General features: G+C 52.1%; 1 protein-coding gene across 1 annotated transcript; it reads right to left on the bottom strand.

Annotated features, from left to right (window-relative positions):
• Positions 1-4,615: 4,615 nt before the first annotated feature.
• LOC307104937 (DLA class II histocompatibility antigen, DR-1 beta chain-like) lies at positions 4,616-15,575 on the bottom strand. The gene is made up of 6 exons (XM_079780226.1): positions 15,433-15,575; positions 9,013-9,282; positions 6,413-6,694; positions 5,673-5,783; positions 5,226-5,249; positions 4,616-4,953 (listed from the first exon to the last, which is right to left on the bottom strand). The coding sequence occupies exons 1-6, from the start codon at positions 15,530-15,532 to the stop codon at positions 4,940-4,942; spliced, it is 801 nt and encodes a 266-aa protein (XP_079636352.1). The 5' UTR covers positions 15,533-15,575; the 3' UTR covers positions 4,616-4,939.
• Between the last annotated feature and the right edge of the window lie 654 nt (positions 15,576-16,229).

Raw genomic sequence — 16,229 nt, 5'->3', positions numbered from 1 at the left:
CTTCTCTTGCTCTCTTTTCTTTCTTTTTTAAAATTCAGACTCCAGGATATTTTTCCAGTGATTTTCAGAGAGAGGGAAAGACAGAGAGAAATATTGATGTGAGAGAAACGTATCGATTGGTTGCCTCCTGCAGTAGCCCAACCAGGGTCTGGGCTAGGAAGGAGCCTGCAACTGAGGTCTGTGCTCTTGACTGGGATCGAACCCTGGACTCTTCAGTCCGATGCTCTATCTGCTGAGCCAAACTGGCTATGGCTCTTGCTCTCTTTTCATGTGTATTGATGACTTTCTTAGTGTTTTGTTTGGGTTCTCTTTCTTTATTTTAAACTGTAACTATTATAGATTTTTGGTTTTGATTGCCATAAGATTCATATATAACAAGCTATGTTTATAGCAATGATTTTGAAGTTGATTCTTTCTTAAGTTGAAATGCATTCTAAAACTACATTTTTACTCACCCACATGTTTATATTTTTGACATCATATTTTACATCTTCTTTTGTGTGTGTATCCCTTAATGTATTACTGTGTTGCACATGCTTTTACCACTTTTGTATTTTAATCTTCCTTCTATCTCTATAACTGATTGATCTGCTACACTTACAACTGTTTGCCTTTATCAGTGGAAATTTTTTCTTTCCAATATTTTCTTATTTATAGTTTTGGTATTTTCCCTTTAAAGAAGGTCCTTTAACATTTCTTTTAACGCTTGTTTACTGGTGATGAACTCCTTTAGCGTTTGCTCCTCTGGGAAACTCTTTTCACTCATTTAATTCTGAGTGCTCTAACTTTTCTGGATATCCTAGGTTGTAGGTGGTAGGTTTCTGCCTTTCATCACTTTGAATATGTTGTGCCATTCCCTTCTGGCCTGAAAAGTATCTGCTGAAAAGTCAGCTGATGGTCTTATGAAGGATCCCTTGTACATAGTTAACTGCTTTTTCTCTTGCTGCCATTAAGATTCTTTAACTTTAGGCATTTTAAATATGATGTGTCTTGACATGGGCCTCTTTGGGTTCATTTTGTCTGGAACTTTCTATGCTTTCTGGATTTGGATGTCTGTTTTCCTCACCAGGTTGGGGAAGTTTTCAGTCATTATCCCTTTAAGTAGGTTTTACATCCCTTTCTCTCTCTTCTCCTTCTGGGACCCCTATGATTCAAATGTTGGCACACTTGATGTTGTCCCATAGGTCCCTTAAACTATCCTCACTTTTGGAAACATTATTTTTTCTTTTTGCTGTTGTGATTGACTTGCACTACCTTGTCTTTCAGTTTGTTGGCTCATTCTTCTGCTTCAACTAATCTGATGTTGATTTCCTCCAGGGTATTATTGTTTTCATTTCAATTATCATATTCCTCAGTTCTGATTGGTTGTTTTAAGTATTTTTCTATGTCTCTGTTGAAGTTTTCACTGAGTTCATCTATTCCTCTCCCGAGTTCACTGAGCATACTTATAACCAGTGTTTACTTTTAACTCTATCTGGTAAATTGTTTATCTCTGTTTCATTTAGTTCTTATTTATTTATGTTTCCTTATCCTTTATTTGGAATACATTTCTCTGTCTCCTCCTGTGTCTGTCTTTCTGTGTTTGTTTCTATGAATTAAGTGAAACAGCGACCTCTCCCAGTCTTGAAGGACAGACTTGTTTAGGAGCTTCTCCTCTGTAGACTGTGTGAGCCAGGTGTCTTTAGCTGGCTAGCTGGAGCTAGTGAGAGTGGGCCACCGGGTGCCCTGGGGGTAAGGGACTCTGAGCCGGAGCTGGAGTGGGATTGGCTATGGATGTCCTGGGGACAAGCCACAGAGCTGGTTGGTCCTGGAGCCTGGGGCCTTAGGCCTGAGCCTGGGCCTGGTGTGCACCCTGACCACCAAGGCTGGCTGGCTGAAGCACCTGAAGTATGTCCTGCCCAGGAGATCAAGGGGGAGGGAGAGTGTCAATGAGTGACTGGCTCTCTACAGGGCCCCTGACACCAGGGAGGGTTCCTGCAGTTCGCCTCCCACTTGGCAGATGTTCTCCGTTAGTAAATGGATTTCCCTCCTAATAGTCTAGGGGCCCTTTCAGCCACTGTTTTTCACTTAACCCAGAGGGGGCGAGTCTGCACATACGCCCTCAGGGATCCCTGCTTACTGCAGGTCAGTGCTGGGTGGGGTCTCCATGTGCCATGTCTCTCTCCCTACCACGTGTTTCTATGGGATTTCTCTCCTGTTAGTGGTGCAGAAGTTGTTCAGTCAGCCCTCATTTCCTCTCCAGGGGAGTTGCTGTGTCTTCAGGTGTAAATTTAATGTGAAATGGGAGGAGGAGAGCTCAGGGCTTTCCTTCACTGTCGTCTTGGACTAGAAACGCTTGATTACTTTTTAGCTGTTTCCCATCATCTACTCCTTGTCAGTTGTTTCTATTGCTGTAGTTTTTTGTTTGTTTGTTTTATGTATTGCCTCCTAAAACTTTTGTTTTAAATTATTACATAACATATTTAATGTTCCTCAAGTTTAAACCATTAAATAAGATATATATTCAGAAAAGTACAGAATCCTTCAACCTATTCTCTCATTTTGCCCTGTAGACAACCACTTAAAAATCCACCCCCTATTTCTATAGATAGATGACTGGTAGGTAGGAAAATAAATAGGTGGATGAAATGAACAGGTTTATCTATATGCCCTGCTCTCCTCCTCTGTCTTATTAAACAAAACGCTGCATAAAACTCTGCTGCTCCTTGCTCACACGCATTGGGAGGCCACCCCACAGGGGGTTTCTCACGTTCCCTCCAGCTCAGAGGCTTGCATGCTGGTGGCACAGCAGGATCCACACGCTCCCTTGGGTGCCCAGCAGTGGCCCTGGTTGATGCTCAGAGAAGGCCACACAGGGTTTCCTGTGACAGACAGGGAGTTTGCCACACAAGCTGGAGGCCTCAGACTCGCACCTTTCCCACTAGAGTTGCAGCTCTGTCCTGATGGCCTCGGGGACCGACTCATGGGGAAGGTGCACCTCAAGGCAGAGGTGGCACAACGAGCGTTTTATCTGAGACACAAAGAGACTGAGGTACAAAAGCCATCAATAGACTAACACCGTAAAAGGGGACTTCAAGAGGTACCGGGTTTAGTACCTTCTTTTAAAAAATTAGAGAAAAATAATGAAAAAAACATGATTATAGAAACAGTGAAGACATCAGATCCTGAAAAGTGGCCTGCTTTTCTTTTCTTTTTTTAAAAAGAAATATTTTTTTATTGATTTCTGAGAGGAAGTGAGTGGGAGAGAGAGAGATTGAAACATCAATGATGAGAGAGAATCATTGATCAGCTGCTTTCTCCACGCCTCCCACTGGGGATCAAGCCTGAAACCTGGGCATATGCCCTGACCTGGAATTGAATGGTGAACTCCTGGTCCATAGGTTGACACTCAACCACTGAGCCACACCAGCTGGGTTAGCCTGCATTTCTTATACTTGCTGTCCCCTCTCTGCATCCCATGGGCAAGGAAACCTGTGTGCTTGTCTTTGAGAAACACCGACGTAGGAGACCACTGTGTTCAGGTTCATTGCAGGCTGTCTCCTGGCTCAGGAACCAGGCCAATTACAGGATGGAAAACTCATGAAAAGCAGGAAGGGACGAAGAAAACCTTTTCTTTTTACTTCCTGTTTTTGAAGCCGTGTGAGGCAGATTATCTTCACTCTATATTTAATTGACGAAAACTTTACAAAGAAACTAGACATCCGAGCATGGATTGGTGCATGGGTGGGGTCACGAGGTGGGTGGAGGGGGGCTTGGATGGGATTGGCCCTCTGAGCGGGTGGTGGAATGCCCTTGCTGCCCGGGATTCGGATCCATCCCACTGACATTCACGCCAGTTTTTGGAAGCTAACTGGGAGTCGATTTATATTCTTTCTTCCTTGTGGAGCATCTAGGATGGGGAAGAAGCCACTGTGCCTGAGGCTGGTGGTGCTGTGGGGACATCCAGGAGGCCGGAGACGCTGTCGGAATCACGCCAGCAGCACTGGTCTGTTGGTGCCTGGCCCATTTTTGGAGATTGGACGTGTAGGACGACTGAGGGAGTGAGTGGCTATTGACAGGCTGGTGGGCTGCTGGGCCTGGTCTGTCAGCTGAGCAGCACTCCCGCTGTGGGAGCACACTGACCACCAGGGGGCAGCTCCAGCATTGAGTGTCTGCTGCCTGGTGTTCAGTGTGTTTCATAATGACCGGTTGGCCCGTCATTCCAGTCATTCAGGGGTAATGGTCACTTAGGCTTTTATATATATAGACTAGAGTCCTGGTGCACAAAATTTGTGCACAGGGGAAGGGGTGTCCGCAGTCCGGCCTGCACCCTCTCCAATCGGGAATCCACAGAGATGGGGTCTAAGCTGGCAGTCAGACATCCCTCTCGCAATCTGGAACTGCTGGTTCCTAAATGCTTGCTGCCTCCTTGCTGCCTCCTGATTGCCACCTAACCTCTCCCCTTCCTGATTGCTGCCAATTTCCCTTCAGGCCAGCCTGATGGCCCCCAACTGCCCACCCCTGCAAGCCTGATGGCCATCAACTGCCTCCCCTGTCAGCCTGATCACCCCTAACTGCCTCTGCCTCGGGTTCCACTGCCATGGCTTTGTCCAGAAGGAAGTTGGACGTTCAGAAGATGTCTGGACACTCAGTCTAATTAGCATATCACCCTTTTATTAGTATAGATGTGGGCAGAGGTGAGCTAAGGTGAACAGCAGACAGTGAGGGTTGAACACAAAGGGACAGGGAGGGATGGAACTAAGGCTCTGTGGCCAACACTGGGGCCTCCAGGTCTAGGGCGGGGAGGAACCAGCAGGGAGGAGCTGCTGGGGGTCAGGAGCCAGGACCCCCAAGAGCCGAGGCGGCTCTCCTTGTGGAGTGACAGCCCAGCAGGAAACCTCTTCAGGCTGCGAAGGGGCCGGACAGAAGGGTCTTTCCTGCCCGTGTCCCCATGGCCGCCTCAGCTCAGGAGCCCTGCAGACAGAGGACAGTGCAGTTCCCGGGCCCGGCCAGCAGGGGCGCTGCCCTCCCAGCCTCCTGCTGTGGCTCCCACGTGAGAAGAAAGGCTTTGAGGCCACAGGAGGCAGAGCTGCTTTAGAGCTGCCTCTCCCCAGCGGGAGGAGGCGCTGCCCTGTGGGCGGGGCCAGAGCCACCCCAGGCTCCCCCTCTGTCCCCTGGCTCCTCCCCTGCACCTTCTGTTCTAGGGAAACCCAATGCGCCCCTAAGAGAGGATTAAAGGGCTTTACCTGTGGGCTGGAGTCCAGAGTGTCCTGGGAAGAGAAGGAAGATGCCACTTAAAGACAGGAAGGTAAGTGTGACCCAAACACGGGGTCCCCGCCCAGGCCACCTGAGCTTCTCTAGCAGCACCCCACCCGCTGACACAGAGCAGAGAAGAGCAGAGCTGAGAGCAGTGGCCCCGAAGCCGTCACATCCAGTGTCATCAGTGACCGCAGGGCCTGCTCCTCCATGTGCCCAGGATCTGCACCCAAATCCCGTGCGTGTTAACCCGTCTCTAACCCACAGCCATGGCTCCTCATGTCTCCGCCTAAGAACCGGGAGCTGGTGATTCTGCGTTTCCAGGACACGGGAGACCCACAGGGAGAGAGAGGCCTCCGCGGCGCTGCCACCCCAGAGCTCACCCAGCAAAGCCCCGTCCCCACCGTCTCCGGCCTCGCTGCCCGCGGGCTCCTCACCTTTCCGCGCCCTGAAGGAGACCAGCAGCCCCGCCCCGAGGAAGAGCAGCCCCAGCACGAAGCCCCCGGCTCCACTCAGCACCTTGCTCTGTGCGGATCCGGACTGGGCCCCTGGAGGAGAGGCTGTGTCAGTGGGTTCAGCCCGAAGCACCTTCTCTAGTGGAGACCCTGGGATGAAGAGCTAGGGGGCTGGGGGGGGGGGGGTGCCCTAGAGGAAGCAGAAGGATAGCCATTTCCGGGAAAGAGACTGAGGCCTCACTGAGCAGGTAGAGGCCCAGGCACTGGCCTCAGGGGCCCTCACTCCCGACCCAAGGCCACCGCTTCGGCCTCTGAGGGCTGCGGAGCCCGGGGCGCGGGGACCCTCGGTACGTGGCCCGGGTGACAGAGCCGCAGACACAGAGCAGACGGGGCTCTCCCGCGACAGGAGGGTCCCCACGCTGTGGAGGAGGCGCCTCCTCCCGGGTCACAGTGGGCAGCTCAGCGCAGGCAGAAGCACCGCCCAGCCCACAGGGGACGGGGCCAGGGCCCAGGGGCACATGAGGGAGAGGGTGGGAGACTGACAGCAGGGCAGGAATGGCGCCCCCTGGGCTATGGGGTCCACAGGAGCGATCTCAGGGCTGCCCTGTGGCCTGTGCTGAGGGAGAGACCCCAGCAAAGGAAAACGGGGTGTGGGGAGAGGGACCCTGGCCCTCAGGGACAAGCAGATGCCCCTGTGGAGGGGAGGTCAGAAGGCGTCTCACTCCATTCCACGGTGACGGGGCTGGAGCTGCTGGGGTGCTGCACTTGGCAGGTGTAGACCTCCCCGCTCCGGGGCACTGTTTCCAGCATCACCAGCATCTGGAAGGTCCAGTCCCCGTTCCGGATCAGTCCCGTGGACACCACCCCGGCCTGCTCTTCTCGGCCGTCCCGCAGCCAGCGGACCTCGATGAGGCCCGGGTAGAAGCCGTTCGCGGAGCAGACCAGGAGGTTGTGGTGCTGCAGGCGCTGGGTCTTGGCAGGGAACACGGTCACTGTGGGCGCAGCTGGGACAGAGAAGGCGGAGGGAGACGTGAGCAGACAGGCAGCCCCTGGCTGCTCCCTTTCGGCCTCGTCTCCAGCCCCAGCTCCAGGCCCGGGCAGGCCCCCCTCCAACCGCCCTGTGGCCCCGCAGGAGGTAGTGCCATGGGCCTTGAATCTCCACCTCTAGCCCGGGCCACTGGATTGGAGAGACGCTGAGGAAACTTTGGGGATTTTTCACTTGAAACAGTTCCTCATTGTTGAATGGAAGTGTTTACAGATCTGTGCAAGGCACAGAGTGTGTGCGTTAAAGTGTGATTCTGGAGCAGGGCTGCCTGGTCACATCCGGGCTCTGCCTCTTCCTGGTGATCCTGGGAGATCCTTTCTGCTCAGCTTCTCCCCTACAAGGGGGTGATAATACTAACTCACCGCTTAGGGACACATGAGGATCAATGGGCCTGAAATATGCACAACAGTGGCCAGAACGGAGCCATCACTATATGTCCCTGTTTATTATATAGTAGAGGCCCGGTGCATGAAAGTCATGCACTCAGGGGGGTCCCTCAGCCCCCCTGTGCCCTCTCACAGTCCCGGCGCCCTCACGGGATGTGGAGCGGGCCTAAGCTGTCAGTCCGATATTGTTAGCGCTGCTTTGGATAAGGAAAGGCTACCGTCACCGCTGCTGCACTCACCAGCCATGAGCCTAGCTTCTGGTGCACAGAACACCAGTGGGCAACTCCTGTTATCGTCTGCCCTCTGGTGGTCAGTGCACACCATAAAGAGTGGTTGTTCTGCCGTTTGGTTGATTTGCACATTAGCCTTTTATTATATAGGCAGGAGAGAGAATATAAGGAAAGCAGAGGGAGAAGCTGGGGAACAGCTTGGGGAGGATGGGACTCAGGGTGTGAAGTCCTGGGAATGTGATCACACCTGGAACACAGAGATAGTTCCCCTGGAAGCAGGAAGAGGGGGATTCCCCAGCTCCGGGGCTGAGTCCTGAGGGAGAGAGAGGAGCAGGGTAGCCCCCATTATACCACTTATAGTGACGCTCACTGAGCCACCTGCTCCTTCTCACAGAAGCCGGTCTGTTATTGGGATTCCTGTCATTTTATAATTGTCCCTCTTTTCAATCTGACATCTGAGCTCAGGGCAGGGGCTGGGACTCAATAATGTATGTACTTCCTGCCTGAGGCCATGCTTAATAAATACAGATTTGGAGGAGGAGGAGGAGGAAGAGAAGGAGGAGGAGAAGGAGAAGGAGGAGGAGAGGAGGAGAAGGAGAAGGAGGAGGAGGGGAGGAGGAGGAGGAGGAGGAGGAGGAGGAGGAGGAGGAGGAGGAGAGAAGGAGGAGGGGAGGAGGAGGAGGAGGAGGAGGAGGAGGAGGAGGAGGGGAGAAGGAGGAGGGGAGGAGGAGGAGGAGAAGGAGGAGGAGAAGGAGAAGGAGGAGGAGGAGGAGGAGGAGAGGAGGAGGGGAGGAGGAGGAGGAGGAGGAGGAGGAACAGCGTGGGGCCGAAAGGGTAGATGTAAGATTGATGGTAAATCATTGCTAGCAACTTCGGAGTGCATTTCATTACCTTAAAGATGTTTAAATTCCTAACATGGAAGAAATAAAGCAGAATCAAAACACGAGCCAGGAGCTGGAGAAAATGCTGAATCCATGTCAGCAAAGTGTCCCTCTGGCTGCCTAGAGAACCCGGAAAATCACCGAGAAAAGGCCCGGACCCCAGGGATGACGGACAATAGGCCATTCCTAGAGCAGGAACAGCCATTAGCCAACACACATGTCAAAAATGTTCAAGAACCTTAGAAATCAAAGAAGGATGAATTAGAAATAAAGAACAAATTTTCAACTGAGATTTGGCAGTAATGTAAAAAGATTAACAAAATAGAATGCGAGGTAAACTGTCACAACTCTAAAAAGTTAGTGTGCGATTACTTAAATACTATCAGCACTGCATACATGTAACATCAGTGTGTGAAGTAACAGAATTACAATGTGGAACCTGGCTCCCATCACCCCCTCTGTACACACAGGTCCGCCCCTCACACCCAGCCTGACCCTCTGCCCAGGGAAAGGCTTGGGCACCAAGCACCCCTATTCCAGGGCTCGGGGTGAGGGGGGAGTTTGGCCAAGGCAGACCGACTCCCTCCTCACACCTCACACCTCCCCTCTGCTCCCCAAACCCTCCCATGACTGGACATGGCTGGGCACCCCGGAAACGCCCTACACAGGACAGGACCTCAGGGTCCCCACAGCCGCCCTCAGGCCCCTCAGGGTGCTCCTCACAGCCCTGTGTGCGCACCCCGCCCTCCACGCCTCCACTCCCCCCCACCCCGCGCTCACTTTGCCGCTGCACCAGGTATCCCTCAGACACCCTGTAGTTGTGTCTGCAGTACGTGTCCACCTCGGCCCGCCTCTGCTCCAGGAGGTCCTTCAGGCTGTTCCAGTACTTCTCGTCCGGCCGCCCCAGCTCGCTCACCGCGCGGAACTCCCCCACGTCGCTGTCGAAGAGCACGTACTCCTGCCCGTTGTAGATGTCTCTGTCCAGGAACCGCACCCGCTCCGTCCCGTTGGAGAAATGACACTCGCCCTTCCCCAGAATCAGGAAATGCGCTGCGGGGACAGGAGGGACCCGTCACGCTGGTGAGAGAAGATGGCGCCTCCGCCCAGTGCGGGCGCCCAGGCGGTGGGGACACGGGACCCCGGCACCCCCACTGCCACCACCCGACCCCCCCTCCTCTGGGGCTGGAGGGAGGCCGCAGGCAGGGAGACCCCTGGGACCCTCAGCCCCTGGGGACCCACTGGGCTTCCCGCGGGGCTCCGGGCTCCAGGCTGGACCAGGACCTGTGCCATCACCGCCTCCTCCTAGACACCCCCCCCCCCCCCGCAGCCTTTCCCGTTCCCACACCCCCTCCTCCTGTCACCACCAGGCAGGGACCTCGTGCCAGGCCCAGCTGCCCCGGGACCCAGGCAGGAAACTGAGCATCGCCCTCCGCCCTGAGCTTAGAATTCACAAAGTGGGGGCACAGCCAACCACAGGCGTTCACACAGGAGGGAGGTGTCAGGAAAGGGGGTCTGGAGCAGGGACAGCAGGACCCCAGTTCCATCAGGGCGGGGCCAGTGGCCTGAGTGACAGGATGTGGCTTTAAGGATGCGTGTGTGGTCGGGAGGGAGGCACATTTCAGGGGAAGGCACTGCCACCCGCAAAGCCCGAGGGAACCCATGGCCTCCTGGGAACCAGAGACCCGGCTCTGAGCCCAGACAGTGGGAGGGAGGGGACAGAGCCTGGAGGAGTCGGGGTGCTGGGAGCCTGGGGGTGAGTGAGGGGGGCCTTCTGCTCCCTGTAACGGAGAGTACTGGCGAGTTCAGGGGTTACACCCCAATCCCAATAGGGCGCCAGCTCTTTCCTGCATGTCCAACCCAGGAGGCGCAGAGACCCAGAGCACAGCTGTGGAGAAGCCAGGTGATGATGGAGCTCTGACCCCCTCGCGGGTGTGGGGAGAGTCCCTGCAGGAATGTGAGGCCCTTCCTGAGAGCAGGGCTCCCCGTGTTGCATGACTCATAAGGAGAGACGTGGACAGTCAGCTGAGATGCAGTGACAGGACTCATGACGTTTTGACAAACATCACAAAAGGCAAATAAGAAGGAAGGTTTTAAACTTCAAGTGACTGAATGGATTCAACAAAAAAGTGGTGAATTTCTGTAACTGTCTGGTGTTTGTTTGTTTAAAGGGCTGGCGGGGCCCGTAGGTCTGGAATCACCCTGGAAAGCAGGAGTAGACTGTCTGGTGTTTGGCCGTTTGTTTTATTTGGTAGTGAAATGAGCTAAAGTAAACCGTGAAGAGCTGCACTGGAAGGTGCGTGTGTATAAAGGTGAGTCTAGAATTTTCAGAAACAGCCGGTGTCCAGCAGTGTCCTCCACCTCAGCACTATGGACCTTTGGACCAGATGATTCTGTGTAGGTGGGCGGGTGTTCTGTACACAGTGGGCTGCACACGGCATCCCCAGCAGTTGTCAGAGATACCGCCCCCACCCCACCCCCCGTGTGACAACTAAACACGGCTTTAAATGTGGCAGATATCCCCGGGGTGGGGAGGGGGAAAAGGGGTGGTTAGCCGTCTGAGAAATCTGGGGTGAAAGCCACTGTTGATTATGCAGCAGCTGGGAATTACAATAAAAATTAAGCCAATACTATATCTGTGGAAAGGCTTGGTTTATATGGAATTTATATATTTTAGGAATCTAGTACCAGTGTAGAGTAATTTTTTTTTTTAGCAATATAAATTTTTTCAGAATGAAGATCTACCCACTTCTTTGCCTTGCTACCCAATCACCAAGTCATCATTTATCCTCCACATCGTCTTCTTTCATAATCTCCCGGCCACTGGCCCCCTGCTTGTCTACAGCAGAAGCTATAGCCACGGCCATTTGATTCCCATTCAAAGTCCCAACTAATTCGCGTTCTAACTGCCTCCTGCTCCCAATAAGACCAGGAGGCATCAGGTTACCAGCCTTGGCCTGAGGTGGACTCTCATTTCTATGGGCAGGTCCCTCAGAAGGGGAGAAGCTAAGATAACACCCTCACACAGACAGGTTACAAAAGGAGCAGGTCCCAGCTTTACATGGAGACCTTCACGTAGAAATGATGGCAGAGGGGAGGGCACTCTGGTCAGAGCGGGTCTGTCTAACTTTTCACAAATTCTCTAGCACCTCCCTGACACGTGAGAAGGTTGAAAAGAAACATGTGTGAGTGGCTGTTCACTGTAGCCTGTGTGGTTAGCACTATCAGACCAGGCTCATGGCCCAACTGAAAGGCCGCCAGATAAAGCAAATACAAATACACCATTCCCAGCACATTTGGATTTCAGTTAAGTAATTGCTGTTTCTCTGAAATTCAGCTTAAATCGGGCATCCTGTATTTCCTTTGGCAACACAAGCCCACCCGCTGATGGAATCTGAGGCTGGGAGTGCACTTAAACTTCTCTGTGTTCCTCACATGCTCACATCATAGTGTGAGCCCATATGGGACTTTTCAAGTTGTAAATGCAAAATGGATGTAAATTCCTCCTGTATATCGGAACCAGCAGCCCTTGCACCTGCTGCCCCCAACCCTGAGACACACGCTGACACATGGAGCATCAGAAATTTCAGCAGCAAGTCAGACCCAGCCAAGCCACTGCTCACAGTGGGGGTAAAAGCCCAGCTCTGGAATTAGGAATCTAAATTAGAACATTAGCTCTTCCACTTGGGTCAGATTATAACACCCATGGGCCTTGTTCTTTTTTTTTTTTTTTAATATATTTTATTGATTTTTTTACAGAGAGGAAGGGAGAGGGATAGAGAGTTAGAAACATCGTCGAGAGAGAAACATTGATCAGCTGCCTCCTGCACACCCCCTACTGGGGATGTGCCCGCAGCCAAGGTACATGCCCTTTACCGGAATTGAAACTGGGACCCTTCAGTCTGAAGGCCGACGCTCTGTCCACTGAGCCAAACCAGCTAGGGCTGGGCGTTGTTCTTTATCTCTAAAATAGATTTACTGATACTGTATTCCTCACAGGATATTGTAAGTGTGGAATTAAATAGTGATTCTTCTTAGTGCTGATCATACAAGACCTCAATAAATATCTTGCTCACAAGATCTTTCTATTCCTTAACTTTCTACATCAAATAATGTCTTCATCACCATTTGGCAATTGTCTTTAATTAACTTTATCACTAAATGTCATTTTGAACACAAGGACAGAAACATTGGTATCTCTATGTAACGGGGTATACATGCACCTAATATGAAAGGACTATGCTGACATAGAAGAGAGGAACTTCCTAGATAATGAGACCTACACTATGTCACCTGGTCTACAACTAACCATGTGACTCTGGATCAGTGGCTTAAACTCTCTGAATCAGAGTCCATGGTCATTACATCTGTAATTGCTGCAGGTAAGACGGGATGGTTATGAGAGTCACACACTCACATGGAGGCCTGGTGCATAGTAACTGCCCGATGTGACTGCTCCACGCCGGAGGGACCAGGTTTGTCTTGTCGATGACTCCACCACATCACCAGGTGGTGACTGTTTGCTCTGGGTCACTGATAAGCAGTGGCTGTGGAACTGGTGGCTTTCATAACCAGTCACCTCTGCCTTCAAGGTCACCCCAGTGGTTCCTTGCTGATGACTGAGCATCTCTGGTTCTCGCGTCCCCCAGCTCCCTTCAGTCTCCTTTGTTCTTATGCTTTAGGTCCACTGACCCCCTGAGCCCAGCGCACAGTCTCCCTGAGGTCGCAGCTCAGAGTCACTGTGATCATCCCTTACGTCTTCAGCTCCCGTCCTCTCTTCAAACGGTCCAATCAGGTTCCGTCTCGTACACTCCACTGACTGTGAACATCACGCCCACCAAACCCAGTGCTCACTTCTCTGCATGTCCTCACTTCCCTGAATCCTAGCAGTTCTCACCTCACCTGGCCACTCCCTTCTGGAAAAATCTACTCCCCTCACTGCCCTGCATCACCTTCTCTCGGTTTTCCTCAACACACTGCACCCCTTCTCAGTCTCCTCTGCTCTCATTGGCCCTCGGTCCTCTGGGCTCAACCCTTCACATCTTCTTTTTCTCTCTCTCTCTTTCTCTCTCTCTCTCTCTCTCTCTCTCTCTCTCTCTCTCTCTCTCATCTCCTCCACTTCCCTGGAATTTAACACAGCACATGTGTTAATGACACAAACACAAACACCCCCTGCTCTGGCCAACCCTGACCTCCAGGCTCCTGTATTAAACTGACCACTTGACAGCTCCACACAAATGTCAAGAAATCATTTCAGACTTACAGAAAATCTTTATTCCTCACCAACCCCTTCAAACTACTTCTTACACAGTCTTTCCTACCTCAGTAAACAGCAGCATCAAGTTTAATAAAATTATCTATATACTAGAAGCCTGATGCACAAAGATTCATGCAGAATGGGCCTTCCTTTCCCTGGCTGCCGGCACCGCCTTTCCGCTCTGGTCCCGCCTTCCCATGCTGCCCAGTGGCTTGGAGCGGCTGGGGCGGTGTGGGATGCCTGTGTCATCGCCATGGTGACGATGCAACCCTCCCCCCCCCCCCCGCCACTCTGCGACTGAGTGTGCAAATTAACCTGCCATCTTTGTTGGGTCAATTTGCATACTTACTCCTGATTGGCTGGTGGGTGTCTCAAAGTTATGGTCAATTTGCATCTTTCTCTTTTATTAGTGTAGATATAAAAGCCTAAGCGACAATTACAACCCAACAACTGGAACAACCACAATGACCAGTCGACCAGTCACTGTGATGCGCACTGACCACCATGGGGCAGGTGCTCAACTTAGGAGCTTCCCCTTGGTGGTCAGTGCACTCCCACAGCCAACATCCCAGGGCCAGCCAACCTCCTGTGGTCCCTCCCCCTGTCCCTCCCCCAGTCCAGCAGGCCCTGGCTGGCAGCTGGCAGGCCCTCAGACCCTGTCTGGCAGCTGGCAGCCTGCAGCTGGCAGGCACTGGCTGGCCCAGCCCTAACCGGGACTAGGCGAGACAGTTCTGATAGGCCCTAATTGCCTGCCAGGCCTAGGGACCCCACCCGTGCATGAATTTCATGCACAGGGCCTCAAGTTCAAGATAAAATCCTTAGGGATTTTTACTCTTCCTGCATTTAATTCACTAACAAGTGGTAGAAATAAATACCCCAGATCAGCTCACTTCCCCTTTCCCGATGCCTTTGCCACTCACACTAACTGTAGCCTAAGCCCATCACCTGGGAGCTCTTCCACACTCCTCAAGGCCCCCGACTCTTCTTGTGAACCTTTCAGTCCAATCTCCACCTGATAGCTAGGATTGTTGTTTTTAAATAAATATACATGGACACTCCTTGTAACCCTCCAGCAGTTCACATGTCTCTTCAGATAAAATTCAAACTTCTTACCTGCCCATCAGGGCCCAATATGATGTGTCTCCCGTCTTCTCCTATGTCAGTGTCACTCCCTAACTTGCTCCTGTGCTGCAGCCAAGCTAGCCTTCTTCCTGCCCCTTAAACATGGCAAGCATGTTCTCACATTGTGGCCACTCCCTGTTTCTCTCCCTGGGACACTTGTCCCCTAGATCTTCACACGGTGGCTTCTCTTTTCATCCAGGTCTCAAATGTCACTTCCTCAGGGAGAGCTCCCTAACCACTTGAACTGATGTGAGGTGAGTCCATGCTCTTGGGGTATTTTTTTAAAAAGCAATTATTGCTCTGCATTTTTTCTTTCTTAAGGGGTTCAGGGAGAAAGGAAAGGAGATGGTGGGGAGGCCCCACATCTCACATAGTAGGGAGAGGCACCAGCATCACAGATTCTGCTGAGGACAGAAGACAGGATCCTCAAAGAGGGACCCTCTAATTCCTTTGGCTCACATAAAATGTCAGAGAAACGTTCCTCTTGGGGATAACTCATGCAATAAGTGGAGCACTAGGTGGGAATTAGTCTGAGATCATTACTTCTCAATCCTCTCAAGACCCCGATGGAATGGGACACAGGCTGGGGAGGGTTTACTGGAGGCGAGGGGAGAAGAACAGCTGAGATACATGGAGCCCCTTGCACATCTCGTAGTGGCGAGCACCCGCCCCTTTTGTGGTGGAAAGAATCGGATTCATGTGATAAAGGTAGGTGGCCACTGAAGAAATGCCACCAGTTTCTAAGGGACATGGCCTGGACACGGTGACAAAGCTAATTTCCTTTCATCCTTACCCACAACAGCTCACCCCCAAGGAGCACTTACCTGGTGTGTCCCTGGTCAGAGCCAGGGGAGGGCTCAGTGCCATCAGCATCACCGTCAGAGCGGCCACCCAGGAGCCTCCGGGGAACCGCACACACACCATGCTGGAGCTCAGAGAGGACAGGGGCAGGGAGCAGGCCAGTCCCACTCAGGGAGGGCTGTGACCCTTCTCCACCCACAGCCCCAATAATACCAACTAGGGAACTCATTTCTTTGTTCTTTGATTGGGTAATCTCACTACTGAGAACCAATCAGCATCAGAGGTGAATAGCATCATCAGTTGCTGGTCAGAGATGCAGTAGGAAGGTCCTCTTCTGATACTTAGAATTTCCTGCATTAAAAGCATTGCTTTGATTGAGGGCTTTAAAGGTTTGGTCTGGTTGTGTCAGAAACACTGTGCTGGGCCCTATGGTGAGGCAGCTCCTCGCTGGTCAGTGATGAACACACAAGGTGGAGCCTTTGGGGGCCATTGGTCTCTCTCACTGCAGACAGAGCCGTTTAGCAAATGGATGAGTGAGTGTGCTGGGAGCTGAGGGTGAGGGAGGCCTTCAATTTTGTCCAATTTTTAAAAAGTCTTTATTGTTGGAAGTATTACATACTAGTATGTCCCTCTTTTTCCCCATTGACCTCTTCTAGCCCTCCCTCACCCAAACCTCCACCCCAGACCTTCACCACCCTATTGTCTGTGTCATGGGTTATGCATACACGCATACAAGTTTTTTGGTTGATCTCTTCCCCCCCACCCTCCCTTGCCTTCCCTCTGAGGTTTGACAGTCTGTTCTGTGCTTCTATGTCTCTGG

Source organism: Cnephaeus nilssonii, assembly GCF_951640355.1.
Source record: "Cnephaeus nilssonii genome assembly, chromosome: 9".
Lineage (NCBI taxonomy): Eukaryota > Metazoa > Chordata > Mammalia > Chiroptera > Vespertilionidae > Cnephaeus > Cnephaeus nilssonii.
Note: the sequence above shows the minus strand (reverse complement) of the source record. Positions and strands in the feature narration are given on the sequence as shown.